We start from the raw sequence: 22,673 nt of genomic DNA on the forward strand, positions 1-22,673 counted from the left end.
ATCCAAATCTCCACATATCACGGTTTAGGCAAATACTTAGAAGAATAAGAAGAATAATCAACAATATAAGCATGCAGCTCATTGCAGGAGTCATATCAACATCACTAACAATTTAGCTCATGTAAATTTTTAAAAAGCATCTACATTTACAGACAAGCCCTCAGGCATAAACAATGCTCCACGAGTATCCAAGAACATGTCGATCAAATAATTTAAGTTACTTACAACTATCACATCAAGGAAAAAGGCTATATGTAGGTACTTTATAGCCTTGCTTGATTTTACACGTGGGACTAATCGACCACAATTATCAAATTGAAACTTTTTCTCACAACTATCCATCCATGGATTCCAAAAGCAATCAATAAACAGTCGCACCAAAAACTTTCAACCCAAATTTGCAGAACAAGCTAATGAAAACATCAACAATCAATTAACAAAACACGTAGAGATATATAGCACAGGTAATTACTGAGTTTTCAATCGTGTGTAGACCAAAACTCAAAACTCAAATCAAAGTTTTTGCTGTATCAATACTATTTCAGTTAGAACAAGCTCGATGGAGAACTAACCTGTACAAATCCTAGGGGAAAATTAGGAGAAAACTTCAACTTCTTTATTAAAGCCACCACGTCATATTGATATGAAGGTGCCTAATTATTAGACTTAATATGTTATTATACCCAACCACCACATGAAATAAGTTGCTCAAAATACATATTGATATGAAGTGCATCATTCAAACGATAAAGTGACCAGGGCAGAAGGTCAAGAGACTGCTAGTGATTATGCCGGACCGTCTGGCAAATTGGGAACACAACTCTAAGAGAGAATATTTAACATAATACGTAAATTACCTACGTGATGTCACGGGTTGTTGTAAGAATGATGCAAGAAGCCAAGTGAGGAATACCTGAACTAATCCAAGAAGCCAAGCAGACAAAGAACCTAGTAAAAACAGGAAAAGAAAAATCAATAGTGTTTAAGTCAAAATGTGAAACCATATGGAGAAGCTTTCTATTAGGATGTCTTAACAATTGAAAAGGCTAGAGCACAAAACATTCAGATCGATAATCATGGTTGCTATCTGATTATAGTAGTGATAAAAAGTGATGTAATAAAATGAATTATGAGGAATCTACAACGAATGTAGAAGAGTTGATATCCACAAGAGTAAGGAAACAAGTAATTACAGAAAATCAAATTTCACTCGACAAGCATATAGTATTAAGACTCAAAAATATGTGTGCCTATATTGGTCCCCCAAATCCTACACTAGTTCAAATGAAAGCAGGTATAAAATCCCTTACAAATTAATTTAAGTAACAAAATATCCAAATAATTCTTAAATAATAATGTTATAATTACTTATTTGCAAATTCTTCATCTACTAGACCGTGTTTTATTATTATCTACCATGTTATTTGTATGCATTAGTTTATTGAAAGTAGAGGATAAAAACCTAATGTGAGGCCATTTCAGCTGAAATTATAGCTTAGATAACAATGTGGAAAATTTTAGTTGAGAAGATACCTTACATTTTAGCATAGCACACGTTAAATCATAGCATCATCCTGAAAGCAAGGCACATGTTAAATAAAAGCATTCAACATTCTTTATCCCCAAAAAATAATTAGCATTTTTCTCTTTGCTAGAGTTTGATACTTTGGCTTGGATATGTCCTGAAATTCTCTCTAGCAGGTCTTTCACATCAAGCTCAAGCTCAGTCTGCTTTTTTACTGCTTATGTTTGTCGTTGAAGTAAAGATAAGTAAATTATTGTTTTAAATATAGTAAATCAATTATAGGATTGATTATTGTTCTAAATAGAGTAAGTCAACTATAGGGCTGTCAGTTATAGGGCTGATTGCAGGGCTGATTTATATGCATTCAATTATAGCTTGATTCTAGGTATTTAGATTAATCCTAGACCTGTATATATACATACTGTACTCATGCATCAAGAATGAGAGAAATATCATTTTCATACTCACAAAACTACAATTATAATCCCACGTTAAAAACAATAAGTAAAACAGAAGATATTTAAGCATTAAAATCCAGTACCATAGTACCTCGTCACTTGCCTCAAGTTCAGCTTGCCTTTTCTGGAGTGCCTCGTCACTTACCTCATGTTGATCTAGTGCCTTATTGTTCATATGGCTGAACTGCTGAAGTTGCTCAATGCACCAATGAAGCATTTTATGCAACTCTTTCACACTCCAGTTATACCTATATGTTCCAATAAAAGAGAGCATGTCACTTCTCAAAAGATGAATGCTTAAGTGGAAGCATAGAAACATCACCTATCTCAGTAAGTACCGAGTACATGTGGGGGCAAGACCAAAACATCATCGTCTAGGATTTCAGTAAAGATATCGGCTGGCAAATCAGATAAATAGATTTCAAACATTAATTACAAGACACAATAGTTTAACAATACATTAAAAGCCAAGAACAAAAAACTGAAGCTCAGACTAGTCATTTATCACGTGAAGAAACAATAAAGCAAATTCACAGTTCAAAGTTCTTGTGTTGTGACTATAAGTCTATCCATCCTATCTTACAAGCTATACATGGTAAGCTAAATCTCCTTTTCTATTTACGAGATTATATATAACCAGTATGGTAAGCTAATTATAAACATGTAAATAGTTAAGGCATCATAAACATGTATATGGATCATCATGTAAAATAACATATAAGATTTTTATCGTAATTATCCATAATTTTGCAGACGACACCATCAATTTATGGACACATCCAAATCTCCACATATCACTGTTTAGGTAAATACTTAGAAGAATAAGAAGAATAATCAACGATATAAGCATGCAGCCTATTGCACGACTCATATCAACATCACTCACAATTTAGCTCATGTAAATTTTTAAAAAGCATATACATTTATAGACAAGCCCTCAGGCATAAACAATGCTCCACGAGTATCCAAGAACATGTCGATCAAATAATTTAAGTTACTTACAACTATCACATCAAGGAAAAAGGCTATATCTAGGTACTTTATAGCCTTGCTTGCTTTTACACATGGGACTAATCGACCACAATTATCAAATTGAAACTTTTTCTCACAACTATCCATCCATAGATTCCAAAAGCAATCAATAAAGAGGTGCACCAAAAACTTTCAACCCAAATTTGCAGAACAAGCTAATGAAAACATCAACAATCAATTAACAAAACACGTAGAGATACATAGCACAGGTAATTACTGAGTTTTCAATCGTGTACTAGAGTGATCTTAGGAAGCTATACATGGTAAGCTAAATCTCCTTTTCTATTTACGAGAGTATATATAGCCAGTATGGTAAGCTAATTATAAACATGTATATAGTTAAGGCATCATAAACATGTGTAAGGATCATCATGTAAAATAACATATAAGACTTTTATCGTAACTATCCATAATTTTACAGACCACACCATCAATTTATGGACACATCCAAATCTCCACATATCACTGTTTAGGTAAATACTTAGAAGAATAATCAACGATATAAGCATGCAGCCTATTGCAGGAGTCATATCAACATCACTAACAATTTAGCTCATGTAAATTTTTAAAAAGCATCTACATTTATAGACAAGCCCTCAGGCATAAACAATGCTCCACGAGTATCCAAGAACATGTCGATCAAATAATTTAAGTTACTTACAACTATCACATCAAGGAAAAAGGCTATATGTAGGTACTTTATAGCCTTGCTTGCTTTTACATGTGGGACTAATCGACCACAATTATCAAATTGAAACTTTTTCTCACAACTATCCATCCATGGATTCCAAAAGCAATCAATAAAGAGTCGCACCAAAAACTTTCAACCCAAATTTGCAGAACAAGCTAATGAAAACATCAACAATCAATTAACAAAACACGTAGAGATATATTGCATAGGTAATTTCTGAGTTTTCCATCGTGTACTAGAGTTATCTTAAGAAGCTATACATGGTAAGCTAAATCTCCTTTTCTATTTACAAGAGTATATATATAGCTTCTTAAGATAACTCTAGTACACGATTACGAGAGTATATATAGCCAGTATGGTAAGCTAATTATAAACAAGTATATAGTCAAGGCATCATAAACATGTATAAGGATCATCATGTAAAATAACATATAAGACTTTTATCGTAACTATCCATAATTTTACAGACCACACCATCAATTTATGGACACATCCAAATCTCCACATATCACTGTTTAGGTAAATACTTAGAAGAATAATCAACGATATAAGCATGCAGCCTATTGCACGACTCATATCAACATCACTAACAATTTAGCTCATGTAAATTTTTAAAAAGCATATACAATTAGAGACAAGCCCTCAGGCATAAACAATGCTCCACGAGTATCCAAGAACATGTCGATCAAATAATTTAAGTTACTTACAACTATCACATCAAGGAAAAAGGCTATATGTAGGTACTTTATAGCCTTGCTTGATTTTACACGTGGGACTAATCGACCACAATTATCAAATTGAAACTTTTTCTCACAACTATCCATCCATGGATTCCAAAAGCAATCAATAAACAGTCGCACCAAAAACTTTCAACCCAAATTTGCAGAACAAGCTAATGAAAACATCAACAATCAATTAACAAAACACGTAGAGATATATAGCACAGGTAATTACTGAGTTTTCAATCGTGTGTAGACCAAAACTCAAAACTCAAATCAAAGTTTTTGTTGTATCAATACTATTTCAGTTAGAACAAGCTCGATGGAGAACTAACCTGCACAAATCCTAGGGGAAAAAAGTGGCTTGCCCTCATTTCAAAGCATTAAGGTGCCTAATTATTAGACTTGATATGTTATTATACCCAACCACCACATGAAATAAGTTGCTCAAAATACATATTGATATAAAGTGCATCATTCAAACGATAAAGTGACCATGGCAGAAGGTCAAGAAACTGCTAGTGATTATGCCAGACCGTCTGGCAAATTGGGAACACAACTCTAAGAGAGAAAATATTTAACATTATACGTACATTACCTATGTGATGTCACGGGTTGTTATAAGAATGATGCAAGAAGCCAAGTGAGGAATACCTGAACTAATCCAAGAAGCCAAGCAGACAAAGAACCTAGTAAAAACAGGAAAAGAAAAATCAATAGTGTTTAAGTCAAATGTGAAACCATATGGAGAAGCTTTCTATTAAGATGTCTTAACAATTGAAAAGGCTAGAGCACAATTCTTAAATAATTCTTAAATAATAATTTTATAATTACTTATTTGCAAATTCTTCATCTACTAGACTGTGTTTTATTATTATCTACCATGTTATTTGTATGCATTAGTTTATTGAAAGTAGAGGATAAAAACCTAATGTGAGGCCCTATGAGCTGAAATTATAGCTTAGATAACAATGTGAAAAATTTTAGTTGAGGAGATACCTTACATTTTATCATAGCACACGTTAAATCATAGCATCATCCTGAAAGCAAGGCACATGTTAAATAAAAGCATTCAACATTCTTTATCCCCAAAAAATAATTAGCATTTTTCTCTTTGCTAGAGTTTGATACCTTGGCTTGGATATGTTCTGAAATTCTCTCTAGCAGGTCTTTCACATCAAGCTCAAGCTCAGTCTGCTTTTTTACTGCTTATGTTTGTCGTTGAAGTAAAGATAAGTAAATTATAATCCCACATTAAAAACAATAAGTAAAACAGAAGATATTTAAGCATTAAAATCCAATACCATAGTACCTCGTCACTTGCCTCAAGTACAACTTGTATTTTCTGGAGTGCCTCGTCACTTACCTCATGTTGATCTAGTGCCTTCTTGTTCATATGGCTGAACTGCTGAAGTTGCTCATTGCACCAATGAAGCATTTTATGCAACTCTTTCACACTCCAGTTATACCTATATGTTCCAATAAAAGAGAGCATGTCACTTCTCAAAAGATGAATGCTTAAGTGGAAGCATAGAAACATCACCTATCTCAGTATGTACCGAGTACATGTGGGGGCAAGACCAAAACATCATCGTCTAGGATTTCAATAAAGATATCGGCTGGCAAATCAGATAAATAGATTTCAAACATTAATTACAAGACACAATAGTTTAACAATACATTAAAAGCCAAGAACAAAAAACTGAAGCTCAGACTAGTCATTTATCACGTGAAGAAACAATAAAGCAAATTCACAGTTCAAAGTTCTTGTGTTGTGACTTCAGCCAATAAGTCTATCCATCCTATCTTGTAAACAAGCCACTCTAGAAACACCTGGAAGAATGGCCATGAATTACAAGCTGCATAAAAAAAATAGAAAAGTTTGTAAAACATAGTCTACAAATTTTCAGAAAATTCTGGATTCATATGGTCAAATGACACGACAAGAAAAACAAACATCTCTTTCTTACCATTGGGTGGCCTTGAGCAGTCTTGAGTAAAGAAAGAGGAAGCTGCAACTAACACAAAAAAAAAATTAAGTGTGTCAAAGAAAACAGGAGAAAGATAGAAAGTTTTCAAATCAAAAACAGTTGAGATGGTTACCATGTTTTTTAGAACCAAAAAGAAAAATAAAGCAACTTGCAAGAAAAGTCAGGGTCAAGAACATAAAATCAACGCATGGAAAGGGATGGGAAATTTTGGAATCTAAAACAGATCAAGGATATTAGGGTTAACGAAAATTAAAGCTAAACGGAGATGGATGTTCATCCAAGCATCACAATTGACCAAATGCTCATCGTAAGTCTCTCCGTTTTTCAATTCCACCAACTGTTACAACATACAACCACCATTACAAGCTGCATAAAAAAAACAGAAAAGAGCGTAAAACAAAGTCTACAAATTTGCAGAAAATTCTGGATTCATATGGTCAAATGACACGACAAGAAAAACAGACATCTTTTTCTTACTATTGGGTGGCCTTGAGCAGTCTTGAATAAAGAAAGAGGAAGCTGCAGTTAACACAAGAAAAAAAAAATGAAACATGCTTTAAATAATTTTATTTCATTTATTTCTTTTCATAACTTGAAAAACAAAGGAAAAATGCATAACATTAAAAAAAAATTGCACGACAATCTGCATTTCTTTCCAAGATTGAAGGAGATGGAATCAACTTGAATGGTTTTGCTTTTAGGTAGTGTTTTTAGAAAAACTGTTGATGTACCGTTTCTTTAAATCAATAAAAGTTCTCTTTTGGAGTTGTTAGAATTGCTTTTTAAATTGTTTTTTTATTTTAAAAAATATTAAATTGAGGTGATTTTTTAGGTATCTTGATTCATTAATGTCAAAAAAAAAATTTTAAAAAAAAGAATATTATTTTTTATAGATTTTAAATTAAAAAAAAACACCTTGCATTACAAAACACACTTAAAATCAAACAAACCTAGATTAAAGTTTACAAGAAACTCAGTGATATGATTATCTAACACTAAAGATCATATAGATGCTCAATCAAACATCATGATAAGGATGGATGAAATTCAATAGGTTGGACTAATCTTCAAATTATTATGCATTCGCCATTTCACTTGCTTGTTATTATGCTTGATTGAGTTCCTGATTTAATTTGAGATTAACATTGAGGTCTATGTGCTAAAGCTTTTGGCATTTCATAGACTGTTTCCTTCCAGATACGTACACTGCAACTTAATGATCTTAGTTTTTAAATTTTTTCACTTGGAAAAAGGTACATCTGAAATGGATGAAAGAATCAATCAGGGATGGATTGGTGATGATGCTTATGGGGATGATCTGCTCACCAAAACTGTATAAAAACAGATTTCCAAATTATAGAGGAGGACAGCACGTGGTTTAATGCTAGAAAAGATCATTCTACTTACCTTCTGGTGTTGTCATTCAAAATAATATCGCCATGCAACTGCAAGTGCACCCACGAACAAGACTTTAAGTATTAATTTAGAATTCATCAATGGTGATGAATCTGAAGGTGATTTGGGAGGTTCCTTTGATCTTCCTCTAGTCTTGGCAGACATTCTAGACACCATTTCATAAAGGCGACCAGTTTTTGCAGAAGCTGCACATAGGGGGAACGAAAAAAAATAAAGATCAGGAGCCAAGCCAAAACAATTGAAAACTGTTTGAGAGAAGGACACTGTCATTTACTAGGATTGAAAATGATCAGCCCAGAACAAATGTCTTGGATACCACGCACAGATTTTAATTTGTGGATATCATCATATAACTAGCATCCAATCCAGCAACTTAAGAGTCTTGTTGATTCACCATCACCCATATTTAGATTGTAAATATTGAATTAATCCATGAGAGAGGGCCATTCATAGACCATATTCTAGTCACAACAAACACAATCCAAGAGACAAAAGTTACCTTTGCTTTCAAGGAATCTTTCCTCCTCTCCAACCCTTCATCCAAGTACATTGATAAGTGACCCAGAATACAGAGCAAATACAGTGCATGTAATTGTGATGACATTTTACGGCATGCTAAAATCAGGAGTTGTCAAAGGTACAAGTAATACTTCAGGGTAAGAGAGAACATGACTCTTTTCCTGCATCACAGATCCATAATCAATCAAATAAACTTGTGCAGAAACATCTACTAACCTTAGCTTTGTATTTCTCTTCTTGAGTGACCACAGTAAACAGAAGTTCTCTTCCAGGCCTGGTCACTACATAAGTAACCACCTGTAAGTAAGTAAAACCAAACCGTGAGGCCTCAAAATGAATGGGACATACTTCCAAGTGTTCTCAACAATTTAAGAGGAAAGTGCATTCACCCAAATAATACTCTAGATAATTGGATACATAAGCATTATTATATTCAAATAGAATAACTGGGAAAGAAAGAAATACAACCCACAATGCTGTTTCACTGCAGGCAAGGGACCAATGGTGACAAACCTTCCGTACAGTCTCACAGATGGCAACTGCTACCCAAGTTGGCCAACCAGCAATAGCAACCAAATTTGAGAAGGCAGCAACCGCAGCAGAGCATATTGCTGCAGTAACCCCACCAAAAGTAAGGATGCGTCCCTGTGTTTGATTTGATAAGCGAAAGCACAACAAATTATAAACGAGAACTCTAATAATGTGAAATGCAATGAACACTGCAGTTTTGTCCCCAGAGATGCACAAACACAGAAAATATTACTTGAAGAAATTTATCAAGCACAATTAAGGAAAGTAATTGCAGATCCCAATGAACAGACAGTAATAACCACCAGAACCTGACATAATGAATTTCTCTGCTACAGATCATGCAATTTGTTAAAGATTCAAGATTGAATTAGTGTAAAAGAATATCATTTCTAAAAACATTTTGGTACCGGAATTCTTCTATGAAGCTTCCTTCTTTACATGTTTTACAGGGACAAATTTCAGATTCAATTGCATAAAGGTACCATGCATGTTCTTTGTATCATCCTGCACAAAAGTCAGTTATTTGCATGCATGGTAGGGACTAATTTCAGTTATCCTTCTAGCCATTGCCAAAACAAAGCATGCATAATTTATATAATTATACTCCCCCTTATTTTATCATATGAAAGTTGAAACCTTGCTGATGTACATTCTGACTGGTTGAATCATGTTGACCCAGGATAATTTCATTTGATAAAGCCGCTACGAGGAGAAACTCAAATCAATCAACTGCAAAGGGCTGGTTTCATGGGACGAGGGAACTTGCAGGGGAGGCAAATGGTAGCTCATGGCTAGAGATGAGCTTGGAACCTGTGCACTTTGTTAAAATAAATGAAAAAAAGTGAAGCAGAGGAACTCCGATTAGCACAGTTTAATAGCAGTAATGGAAGCTTTACCTGTATCCAAATGTACAATAATGGTACTTATGTACCTAATATTGGGAAACTCCGTGAATTAGTGCAGGTGTAATAATAATCTTGGAGGATTTATCAAATATCAATCTTCAGTATCCCTCCCCGACAATGTTACTTCATTGTTAACTGGGAGTAGGGACACGCTCTTGTTGAGGTATTGTTCACTGTTCATAAAAAGAATCGATGTTCGAGCTTTACAGTGGATAGCTAGCGAACGAGAAAACCGCCCTGGACAATGTCTACGGCTATCCCTGTTTATGGCCTGGGATCTTGGGTGTTAGGTACAAATCTTTTTTATTTTATGTTTTTTTGCGCTATGATGACAGATAATGTGGTTCTTGGTCACCCCAATTGGCGCTAGATGGGAGGAAAAGATGACAGGTGAACAGCTCTTACAAAGATTGAAATCCTATTTCAGAGGTGCAATCTTGTGTCTTGAGCTAAGTTGATAGAATCAAATTTATTCACGACTGTGTAACCACCACACAGCAGCACTTTTTTTCCACTGATACAATTGCCTGTGATCTGCACAGATCAACCAACTGCAACTCAACTTAGCATTTAGTAAAATTGCAATGTTTTGCTGGTGAATTGTGTTCTAAAGAAGTCGAGTTACCATGCCTTGAACCGAGTAAAGTTGGAGCAGTATTAGCACAAGGAAACATCATCGTACATGCATTTGACATAGTGAGACATGCTCTACCAGCCATTAACTATCAGCCTATAAAATTATAATCCCAAAGAGGAAATGATACAAAGGAATTATTTATCTTTGTTTCCTTTGTTCAATAACTGTACATAAAATCATTCTTCAAAAACCTAAAAAAGTTTAGACGGCCTGGAGCTTTGCAAGTTGAGCTTGCCGCTGTCCTAAATGGAATGCTGTAAAAATCCAAAGTAAACAGATCTGCAGCACAAAGACGATTAACAAAACCTTGCATTATTCTTGGTTGAAAAACATAATCATAACAAATGAAATGGCATTTTCAGAGCATTACTTGATGTGGTGCAGAACTACGTTGGAATTAAAAAGGTTGGATCAATAACCACCATAATAATTAATCTATAAAATTTGATGGTTATATACGTACAGGCAGAGCATAAAGAGACACAGTTGATGTCCTCCCATGAAGAGTGCTGAATAGTAGTTTGTACATTCCTGCAGCTGTAGCATCTCCGAGCCGTTGAACAATGACATCTATGCAAACCTGTGGTAAGACATAGTGCTGGTTGACATAATGCAGTAGAAGACATGCAAGCAATTATTCAAAATCTAATGGTAATATCAAACAAGAAATGCGTGAAATCCATGTTATTTGCATCAATTGCAAAGGTAAGTGTACTCATGCATGCCTAAAAGAGTCTCAAGGGATTTCATAAAAATGACATCAGACATGAAACGAAATTTCTGCCAAAAGGGGAGAAAAGATTGGAGATCGATAAGTAAGCAACGACATTACTGCTTGTTAACAAAATCTGGTATTAATAGCCCAATTCAATCAGGGATACATAAAACTTACTAGTGCAGAAACATCTACTAACCTTAGCTTTGTATTTCTCTTCTTGAGTGACCACAGTAAACAGAAGTTCTCTTCCAGGCCTGGTCACTACATAAGTAACCACCCGCAAGTAAGGGTAAAACCAAACCGTGAGGCCTCAAAATGAATGGGACATACTTCCAAGTGTTCTCAACAATTTAAGAGGAAAGTGCATTCACCCAAATAATACTCTAGATAATTGGATACATAAGCATTATTATATTCAAATAGAATAACTGGGAAAGGAAGAAAGAAAGAAATACAACCCACAATGCTGTTTCACTGCAGGCAAGGGACCAATGGTGACAAACCTTCCGTACAGTCTCACAGATGGCAACTGCTACCCAAGTTGGCCAAACAGCAATAGCAACCAAATTTGAGAAGGCAGCAACCGGAGCAGAGCATATTGCTGCAGTAACCCCAGCTAAAGTAAGGATGCGTCCCTGTGTTTGATTTGATAAGCGAAAGCACAACAAATTATAAACAGGAACTCTAATAATGTGAAATGCAATGAACACTGCAGTTTTGTCCCCAGAGATGCACAAACACAGAAAATATTACTTGCAGAAATTTATCAAGCAGAATTAAGGAAAGTAATTGCAGATCCCAATGAACAGACAGTAATAACCACCAGAACCTGACATAATGAATTTCTCTGCTACAGATCATGCAATTTGTTAAGGATTCAAGATTGAATTAGTGTAAAAGAATATCATTTCTAAAAACATTTTGGTACCGGATCTCTTCTACGAAGCTTCCTTCTTTACATTTTTTACGGGGACAAATTTCAGATTCAATTGCATAAAGGTACCATGCATGTTCTTTATATCCACCACATCCAAACAAACCATGAGATTATTTTAATTTATTTTATTTTCAGAAATTACCCTCTCTGAGGCTTGGGAATACAAAGATTAAAATTGCTTCGGGGGAAACTCAGTAACAACTAATTAGAGCAAGATGCCTGTTAAATTTGATCATAATTCTGCAACTGATTTCCTTAATAATGGAACTCCAATAAGTATTATCTATTTTCTTGGTTTTACAACCAGTCAGAACATCAAAACATTGAAGAAATATATTTGGTTATTAGCTTACTGTTAAAGTAAGTTGTCCAGCAAGGATAAAAACAGCAATGAAGCTATTTATCTGGGCAAACAATTTTCTTCTTCCAAGAGAGCTTGAAACAGTCATGGCAATTACTGTTACTTTCTACAAAAGAAAACAAGGATTCATTAGTGAGAGGAAATACGCATAATTCATATATAGATGAGGATAAATCATATCTAGAGCAATGGCAACAAATCAAATCATTTTATATCAATAGTCAAGCCTACAAAGTTTAAGCTCCCTAAATTTGAATTTACTTGTAGTGGAATCCCAGCTCCAATAATTACTTATTCTGGTTCATGTTACTTGTACATATTCTATGCGGGTATATAAATGTTTAAGAAATAAGTTTCAGATATCAAAAAATAAAATTAGCCAGCATATGACAGCAAAATTGGCAGATATTCCGGCTATCATAGTGGTAGTCACTTGGCATGAACCGTCATACAGTAAACCTGAGATTAAAATCCCAGTCATACCCAAGATCGGAAGGGTTAAGAGTGGAAGAGAGCGACACTTAGTTATGTTGCTAAGTTTTAAGCCATAAGGATTACAAAATAAATAAATAAAAAGCCGAAAAAAATTGATAATGTGAGATCCACTGAGTTATACGATAAGGATAAGCATCTTGTTATCTCTGACAAACTGAGAAACAGAGTGCATCTATAAAAAACACGGTCTGATCCTTTTTTACTTTCAATCCACTCTTCCTCTTCCCTCTTGCTTTTCTCATGGTTAATAATAACAAAATCAACAAAAAGCAAGATAAATTATAGATAGTTCTCTAAATTAGTTTACTTCCTATTCAGTCAAATCATAAAATCTGGTTTGGAAAGGGTGATTTAGAAATTCAGAGTACATGAACAGGAGCAGAGTTCCATTTTACCTGAAAATAGAAGAATGACGAAATAACTGCACTCAGCCACAGGAATAGAGACACATTCAACAAATAAGTTGAAGATAATACAAGCCGAAACCCATCTAAGATGACCCAAAGCTGAGGCCTCATCCTGGATGAAGGAGACTTTGGAGAAGAGACTTTGAAAGCTGGTGATGATCGTCCATCAGCCTCACTATGCTGATCAGCATCAACTTTTCTAAAAAGCAAAAGCATCCCAATAAGCTACATGAAAGCACCTGAAAAGCTCTTTCACTCTTCCGGAGATGCAAAATAATATGACCTACATGAATACATTTTTTTTTCTTGACAGGTGAGTAGCATGTAGTCTAAGAAGCTAAAAAAGTACTAGTGGATCATCCAGACTGTTCAAATGTTTTGACTAGAAGTGAAGGCTCCATAGAGAAAAGAAAAGGGTAAAAGAAATGCATCAGATACAAACAACAAGAATTTGCATTCACTCCGAAAGAACAGTTTGTACAAAACTAGGACATTGATTATCCATGAACTAAGAGACAGTAACAAGTCATCACTACTAAACAGACAGTAACAAGTCATCACTACTAATGGCTGACCATATGGGAGATAATTCATGAGGAAGATGGGATACATCCTTGTCGATCCCTTTTGATGACTGTGCAGCTAGTTCCATCAACAAAGCAGCAAATAGAAGTAAGACTGCAATTGCATTGAACCAACCAATCATTTAAAACCAAATTCAAACAAACAGAAACTCAGACACTAAACAATCTCATTTTCCGAAGCATACATACAGGGACCCAACCAAGCCATTGATGTAGCAAACAACGATCCAAATAGCTGACCAAGTGTAGCACCAGCACCAATGAACCCAAACAATCTTGAACCTGACTGAATACAACCGAAATGTCAAATGCAGAATATAAAACCATGATGATTTTAAGGTCTCCACGTTGCAGCATCTAACCTCACTATCCATCACATCAATAACCCTAGCCCAAGTCGACGATATGGTAATAAGATTAAGCAGCGCAACCTTCAAAAAAAAGAAAAAAATTCCAACCATAGAAGAAACTCAAAAAGTCAAATCACAAGGCAATCAGTCAACATTTAATTTAGGAAATAACTAAAACCAATAGAAGCTTTCAAACTCATCATACCCAGAGAAACAATCCAATTCTGACAGAAATATAAAACCATCCATGATCATCCCAACTTCCAGAATATGTACACCTGGTTCTGTCATCATCAACCTTCAAACCCTCTTTCAATTCAGTTGATATAGCAACAGTACCCTAATCATTAAAAAAAAGAGACAATTTACTCAGAAATTAAGACAAAAAAACTGTTGGTAATTAAAAATAATAATAAAAAATACCTTTGACTTGAAGAGCGAAAACTCAGCAGAAGCAGAGGAAGAGAAATGCCATGGAAAGAACAAGAGAACAAGAGAAACGCTAAAAAACCTGTGTATCAAAAACAAAGCCTGGTGGTGGTGGGGGGCATGAAATCTCAAGAATTAATGATTGAAAATCAAAACCCATTTCAGTGATTTTATTATTACAATCACAATAATAATGAAAGAAAAAAGGGAAATGGTAACCAACCTTGGATTTAGAGAAATTAGGGAAAGAGAAAAGGAGAGTTGATAAAGGAGCAGCAATCAAGGTGAGGAATAAGGATCCGATAAAGAGAGCTGGAAGCTTCGATAAACCTAGAGAGATTGCACCTTCATCCCGCAATGGTAACACTACAAAAGATGCACTCAAAATCTGCAACGAGAAACACTAAAATTAATTTATGAATTCTTGATATTGATTTAAAGAACAAAACAAAAGAAGAACAAGATTTAATTATTATCATTACGAAGAAAAAGCAGGAAGAGAAGTTAAGGAGAGGTAAGGTTTCGTGAGGGTAGATGGACACGAAGGTGGAGAGGATCGCATCTAATTGAGGCCTCCACCTATCCATTACCATGTTCAGTACTGACATTTTCTTCTTCCTTTTCATTCACTTCCAAACCTTCTCTTCTTTTTCTTCTTCTTTTTTCTCCTCTTTCCTACCAATTGCACATCAGAGTTTTATTTTGTTTTATTCTTTTGAAAAAAGATTGGACTTTTTCAAAGGATTCCGTTGCCCGCACAAAATTCATGAAAAAAATCTTCAGGCATGCAGACAATCTACAACGGTAACACTAATTATCTAAATTAATAAAAAATCAAATAAAAATAAAGAAAGAATAAAATCATACATTTAAAACCTAAAAAACATATGAAAAAATATTAACGTTAAGATATCAAGATTCACACGAAATTGAATTCATGAAAACAAACTAAAAACCACAAAAATCTATCTCAGCACATTAAAAAAAATCTCATCGAATGAACAAATCAAAGTTTAAAAAATATAATAATCAAGATTAACAAAAATATAACCCGTAAGCTATCCTTGTCTTTATCATCAATGCCATGTCAAGAATTCTCCTAAATCACCACCACCATCTCTGCCACCTCCACAAGAAAGATCAGTACGCCGCAATCAAAAATATCAAAGCCGCCACCGTCACCTAGATCTCTCGGCACTAAAAACTCCAGCATTGCGGTTTCAAACATTCCACCTTGCAGTTTCACCTCTCTCTCTAATTTTAGTCGATCGCTGAATCAAACAATGGTAAATCCTATAATAATGAGAGAGACGGAGAGAGCGTTTTGAAGAGTAAAAGAGAAAGACTATTTCCAGAGAGAAAGTGGTATTTTCATTTATTTTTTTAGAGAGAGAGAGAGAGAGGATACCGTTGTTGATGGTTGAATTCAACAGAGAAGGTAGAGCTCGGGAATTTTTTTCAAAAAAATTAAGGTTGGTTTTCTATTAAGACAGCCCTTGATATTGTTTTGTCAATTACGGGATTGTAAATTAAGGATTCTGTAATTTGGTTGGAATTATAATTATTAGCTCCAAAAATTACACCCTAAATTAACCTTGTGTATGTACTATTTTATTTGTTGTTTCGGGTTCTGTTAATTTTTTAAAATATTAAAAGTGCTAATAAATTTTTAGTTGTATAATTAAATATGATTTAAAAGATTAATTTTCAAATCTTATAACCTATTTCTTTAAATATAGTTGTAAACTAAATTACGCTGAAGTTGGTCCCGAACAAAAATAATTGATTTCATGAGTTCAAATATAAACTTAATTACTAGTAAAAACATGATTTAGCTTGTAAAAAAACTTCAATATCATAATTATTTTAAAAAAATTATTGAGACAAGAACATATTGAATCTGAGCCTAATGACCCATGTCATGGATTCCATTGAGTTTAATAAGTTTTTATACAATTTTTTATTAATTGTATGATAAAAATATATTGTCATAAAATTGAGCACTAGCTTATATAAATAATCTTTATAAAAAGCAAACAAAAATAAATCATGTGGTTTATTTTCAAACCAATCTAATATTGAAGGGTAAAATTGAGAAACAAATTAAAAATAATTAAAGAACCAAAAACAAAAAACAAACCTCTAAATCAAACCTATAAATCAAGTAACTGGGACTAGCACATCAAACCTGCGAACCGGGGTATGGGCTCCAATGGGATTATAATTTGTTTTTTTTTCAAAATTATATGATAACAAAAATAGACAATCGCAAAATCAAACATCAACTCAATACGATCGCATGCAGGCCTACTAGTTCAGGCCTGCGCACATGGGCCTATAATGTTTTTTTTTTAAGTTAAAGGTGCAGATGACATCTCATCTGCCCCGATGCTTTAAAAATATAAAAAAAGATGAAGTGTTGTTTGAAATCCCAGAATCATGCCACTGGAGTGGCAAGAAAATCAAGGTCCATTGTTTTTTTTCCTTTTAAAAACTCATTTTCAACTTTTTTTTACCAACACCCTATGAACCTTGTTAAACCTAACCATGACCTATAAAAACACAAAAAAAACTAGCCTGAAACATAAAATCAACTAGAAATCAAAAATCTTCTTGGGCTCGGATTTGTTTTTTTGGTGTTTTCAAGATAAGAAAACACATAATTTAAAGTCCTCTTATTATATGGAACCTTTTAACACAAACACTGAATGTTTTGGTGGCCTAAAGCTTCCCCAACAATAACTTTCTCTCTCTAAATCGGGATTTGACGATCCCCTTTGTCTCCTCTATAATAAAAGGACTAAGAAAAGAGAAAAATAAAGTTTGGTGTCAAAATATATTTTTTGAAAATTATAGGAACCGGATACCTAAATGCTTAAAAAAATGGTGGACGACAATGAAATTCTCAAACAAATTGCATACCTGCTATTAATTTTACCCGCTTTTGTCACTTCAGTTTCCTAGCTTTCAATTCCAACCCCCACCCCTAAAAAACATGCTATGGAGTTCTAATTTTGGCTCAAAATGACTCAATTGTGCAAAAGAGAAGCTTTGGGATCAAATTGAAAATTTTAAAAGATTTCACTACGGTAATCCATAGTGAAATGTGAAAGGATAAACAGTAATTAAATTGCAGTAAAAACGGCACACCATTTAGCTTTTCTTATAATAGATATCATAAAAATCAATTAGATGAAGTTTCTATCTTTAAACACTAATCTTCTCTTCTCTTGATTATCTAAACCTAAATTAATGAGATATGTTGAAAGCTCATAAATCATGGAAGGAGAATTCCAATTTTGGAGTTTTATTTCTTTGAGTGAGTGACCTTTTTTTAGTGACACTACGTAAAGCCTGGGAACCGGGGAGGGGCAGAAAGTAAAAGAATAATAGCCAGGTGAATTAATAGTGAAAAATGACATGTGGAAACTCCCAAAAAATCTAGGTTTTTCTATTCATTTTCATATGCACGAAGTATCTATGTTTTTTCACTTGCTTTTTTTTTTATTGAGCAATTATGATGATTTTTTGGATGTCATTGGTTAATTGGTTTTTTGTGTTTGTTGGGTGGAGCTCTCCTAGTGCAAGAAAATAGTCATCAGAAAGTGGTTCAACATCACCAAGAGAAAAAATAAAAAATTTCAAGCTGATGATGTTTACAGAGGTGGTCATTTTCATTTCTTTTCTTGGGATTTTGTTGATGGACGCATAACCACTTTGCATATGGCAACACTAAATTGACATGTTGAAAGAGTGCAGCAACTACTCTTGGACTTGGGAGCTTATGTTTATGAGGTCATTATAAAAGATGGATCTTGTTAAAAGCGTGGACTTGGGAGCTTCTGTTGTGGCAATTAAAGGCACTGTCATATTTCAATTCCAAAGATAAAGACAACACATGCATGAAATGGTGATCATATTAACCAAGCAACATCCATGGCCAATATCATCTCTTGGAAATTGCAATAGTTTGCTCTCTTCCTCGACAAATTAAGTCAATCATGCCCAATGATTTGATTTAATTTTGAGGATTCAAAATCATGGAGTAGTGATAAAGGGTGCTAGTTTGTCCATCTTTTTAGGTTTGTGTTGTTGAAAAATATGAAATTGGAGTTGATTTTGTATTGCCTGCGCACGCGAAATACCAAGTTATAGTTCCTTTATATATTTTTTTGACAGAGTTTAATATTAATTTGATGGCAAAGTTGTCATATTAATATTGCAAGGGCTCTTTAATCAATAAATAAAAAATAATGGTAATTTTGTAAATTCTCATATATTTTTTGTTGATTTTGTTTTCTTGCAATGATATTTAATGTTACCACGAGTATACAAGTACAAGATGCGCAATCCATACAAAACTTGTCAAGGGCGATTTTTTCTCATTGTTATGGTTAATTGGTTATTAGAAGATTTAGGCAAACCTTGGAATAAATCCCTTAACTAATTATCAACTTTTTGGTTATTAGAAGAATAAATTTGAATGCCGGTAGCGTAAGGATTATACACGAAAATTTAGGGAATTTAAGAACTAGTATTTGAATACATAAGTTAGTTGTTAGTAAATAAATAGTTGAATGTGAAATGAATAGAGGATAACAAAAGGGAATTGATAAGAAGTAAATATCTCTGATGGAGGATTTATAAATTAAGAAATTCATGTAGTTAAATTCATATTGATATAATGATGTGTCAATGAAAGGAAAAAAAAAAGAAATAATGATGCTGAATTGTACAAGTGAGATTAAAGTAATGTGAAAATTTACATAATATGATACTTATTAGTATGTTTACTAGTTGCATGATCCGCGCGATGCCGCGGGTCAATAATTTTTGCATAAAAATATTAAAAAAATTAAGATATAAAAATATTAGATCTTTTTACAAAGCCATACCCAAGAGTCTTGGGTGTGGCTGCAACGCTTGATCCAAGAGTAATATTTATAATATTAATAATAACATTAAACTTGCATGACCCAAGTTTAAGAGGGTCTGACTACAATACCAGACCCAATAGTCTTGGATGTACTTCTGGATGTAAGGTCGTGTCATAAAAGTGTGATAATTAAAAAGAAAAAAACAAAAAAAAAACCAAAAGGAAGAAAAAAATTAATGAAGAAAAAGAAAAAAATATGAATTAACTGGGTTAACCCTTCAAACCTTGGATTCATGTCGTGAAAGTTTGATAACTAAATAGAAAACAAAATTGACAGGTTAACACAAAATTAACTGGGCTAACTTGTCAAACCAGGTTAACCCGTTTGAACATTAACAAACTAAATTATAAAAAAATTAATTAAAAAGGAAAAAAACAAACAAAAAGGCATCAGTCATTTCACTGTGTACTCCAGTGCGCAGTCCACAGTTAAAGGCATAAAAACAGCAAAAAAGCAAAAAGAAAAACTAAAGGCATCATTCGATAACTAAATAGAAAAAAATTTAATATTGATGAACTAAATTAAATAAAAAAAATATTAAATAAAAATAAATAATAAAAGAAAAAAAATTATAAGAAGAAAAAAACTAATAAAGAAAAAGAAAAAAAATCTAAATTAACTAAGTTAACCCGTCAAACCTGAGATCCATGTCATGAAAGTCTAATAACTAAATAGAAAAAAATTTAACATCAACAAACTAAATAAATAAATTAATTAAAAAGAAAAAAAAAAGACAACAACACAGTGAAAAACTGAACAGTTTTAGTATATGTTATTAATTAAAAAAGCAAAAAAAAAAATTCAGGTTAACTCGTCAAACTCGGGATCCGTGTCATGAAAATCTAATAACTAAATAAAAAAAATTAACATTAACAAAAAAAATTAAACAAAAAAAATTCATAAAAACACACAAAAAAATGCAAAAAAAATAACCATATAAAAGCATAAAAAACAAAAAAAAATGAAAAAAAAATGAAAAACAGAAAAAAAAGAAAAAAAAAGAAAATGAAGACTACTCAGTATTTACTGTGAAATACTTAACTGAGCAGTTTTAGTTTATTCTTAATCTTAATGATAATCAGGAGAGGCACCTAGGAGAAGACCAACTGCTAGTGGAGTTCGTAGGACTGGAAGAGTAGGTAGGTATTTTGTTATAAACCTTATTTTGTTAATTTTACGTCACCTTGGATTTCTAGGGTTAGTAAGTCCTGTTCTATCGGGACTCGCGTAGGTAAATATTTTGCCTTTGATTTTTAGGGTTAGTAGATTTCATTTCGGGAAAGCTCGGGTGGGTAGGTATTTTACATTGGATTTCTCAGGTCAGTAGGTCCCTGGCCTATCGATACTCATGTTAGTATATATTTGCCCTGGATTTATAAAGTCGGTATGTTTCAGCTCGTCATAGCTTAGGTCAACACATATTTACCTTGGATTTCTAAGGTCGGTAGGACCCAACTCGTCTGTGCTATTTCACCACCCTCAAATTACCAAGAGTCAAAGACTTCTAAATTATGATTCTAGGCTTTAATCTTGATGTTACTTTCAATATGTGTCTGCCTAACTAGGCACATAGAGATAAACAAGAATAATACAATTCAGTTCAGCTCAAATTGGTGCATTGCTTGATTCAATCAAACTTTTAGTCTATTTTATGTTTTCAAACTTAAAGAGATGAACTAGTAATACCATCATTACTGACTGTTAAAAGCAAAAAAAAAATTAGAAAAACAATAATGAGTCCCTTGAAAAGATAAAAATGCAATGCAGGGAAATAGAACGAGAGTTAGAAATAGATATTTCTATGATTATATAATAGTTGATGAGAAAACAAGTCAAAGTCTAGAAGAAAAAAATCTTCAGCAACAAGATTTAAAATGTACTCCTTGAAATTATATGGTCTTTTCACTAAAATTATACCGTCTGGATTCACAAGTTAATCTTAACAATGAGAGGCAGCATAAACACCTATAAACCCATCTATCTACAAATTGAATCTCTTACAATTTAAAAAATCAAAACCCTAACCTTAATTCTAATCCTATATAGCAAAACAACTAGAGATCAAATAATTTTGTTTGTTGTGATGCATTACTAATAAGAGAGAGAGAGAGAGGCAAATGTTTTTCTTTCTCCAGTGCATTCACGAGGTACATACATATTCGGTTGACTAGAATTTCCAGATATTTTTCTTTGTGCAATGCCGGTAGTGAGACAAGAAGTGCCAAACAAAAAAAAAATTGTAACATAAAGAAATTAGTGTATAAATGAGATACACATTTGTGAAACATGCCAATAAGATCATCAATGAAACGAGACTCATATTTAAAACATCAGGATACCATTATTGGGCTTGGATCATAAAGTGAGTCGGCACCCTTTAATCAAGGAAACAACCAGATTCTTCCCACAACATCATATGCAATATTCTAGCTATGTTCCTTGCCCTCAACTGTCGACAATACTTTTTTTCATTGTGCATTAACATAAAATTCGAGTGGTGTTTTCGTGAAGGGAAATGAAAGCAAGTGTAAAATGAAACTTCAAGATCCACTAATTCAATCACAACTCTCCTAAAGCTTTGTACACGAGAAAACAACTAACATGGCAAGTGGGGTGCATTTAAAACATCATCATTGAACCAACTAAATTGGCAAAGCAATAGACCCACAAAGTGCTAGAAATAGAGTTGAATGGGGCCACTCCTAACATTGCTATTCCTTTTTTTTCTTTTACCATAAGTAATGAGATAAAAAAAACACAGCAACATCCATACATAAAGTATTATTATTGAAATAACAACAACCATAAACTAGATTTGAAGGATAAAATTAAAGATCACATAAACTTTGACAAAAGGACAGAATAAAAAAAAATCCAAAGAAAAGAAACCAAATTGAAATTAGTATTATTCTTATTGAAGAAAAAATTAAAAAAACCTGTTATGATCGATAAAATTGAAATACATAAAAACTTTGATAAAAGAGCAAAAGAAAAAAAAAATAAAGAATGGAAACTAGAAGGACCGAATTGA

The 22,673-nt window shown here is 33.3% G+C and overlaps 1 protein-coding gene, 1 long non-coding RNA gene and 1 pseudogene across 3 annotated transcripts; all 3 read right to left on the minus strand.

Moving 5' to 3' along the window:
- LOC133706278 (uncharacterized) lies at nucleotides 1–2,976 on the minus strand. Of its 2 annotated transcripts, none has more exons than XR_009844482.1 (3): nucleotides 2,322–2,976; nucleotides 1,539–2,231; nucleotides 1–948 (listed from the first exon to the last, which is right to left on the minus strand). It is a non-coding gene; the product is annotated as an uncharacterized LOC133706278 (long non-coding RNA). The 2 variants fall into 2 exon arrangements; XR_009844481.1 differs by having other exon boundaries at nucleotides 1,539–1,574; nucleotides 1,666–2,976.
- Nucleotides 2,977–6,899: 3,923 nt separating this feature from the next.
- LOC133668700 (uncharacterized) lies at nucleotides 6,900–9,197 on the minus strand. Its single transcript, XM_062088650.1, has 5 exons — nucleotides 9,191–9,197; nucleotides 8,865–9,070; nucleotides 8,568–8,648; nucleotides 7,824–8,017; nucleotides 6,900–6,935 (listed from the first exon to the last, which is right to left on the minus strand). Exons 1-4 carry the CDS (start codon nucleotides 9,195–9,197, stop codon nucleotides 7,910–7,912), a joined length of 402 nt encoding a protein of 133 aa, XP_061944634.1. The 3' UTR covers nucleotides 6,900–6,935; nucleotides 7,824–7,909.
- Nucleotides 9,198–10,418: 1,221 nt separating this feature from the next.
- On the minus strand, nucleotides 10,419–15,488 carry LOC133667989 (uncharacterized; annotated as a pseudogene).
- Between the last annotated feature and the right edge of the window lie 7,185 nt (nucleotides 15,489–22,673).

This window comes from Populus nigra, chromosome 11 (assembly GCF_951802175.1).
Source record: "Populus nigra chromosome 11, ddPopNigr1.1, whole genome shotgun sequence".
Lineage (NCBI taxonomy): Eukaryota > Viridiplantae > Streptophyta > Magnoliopsida > Malpighiales > Salicaceae > Populus > Populus nigra.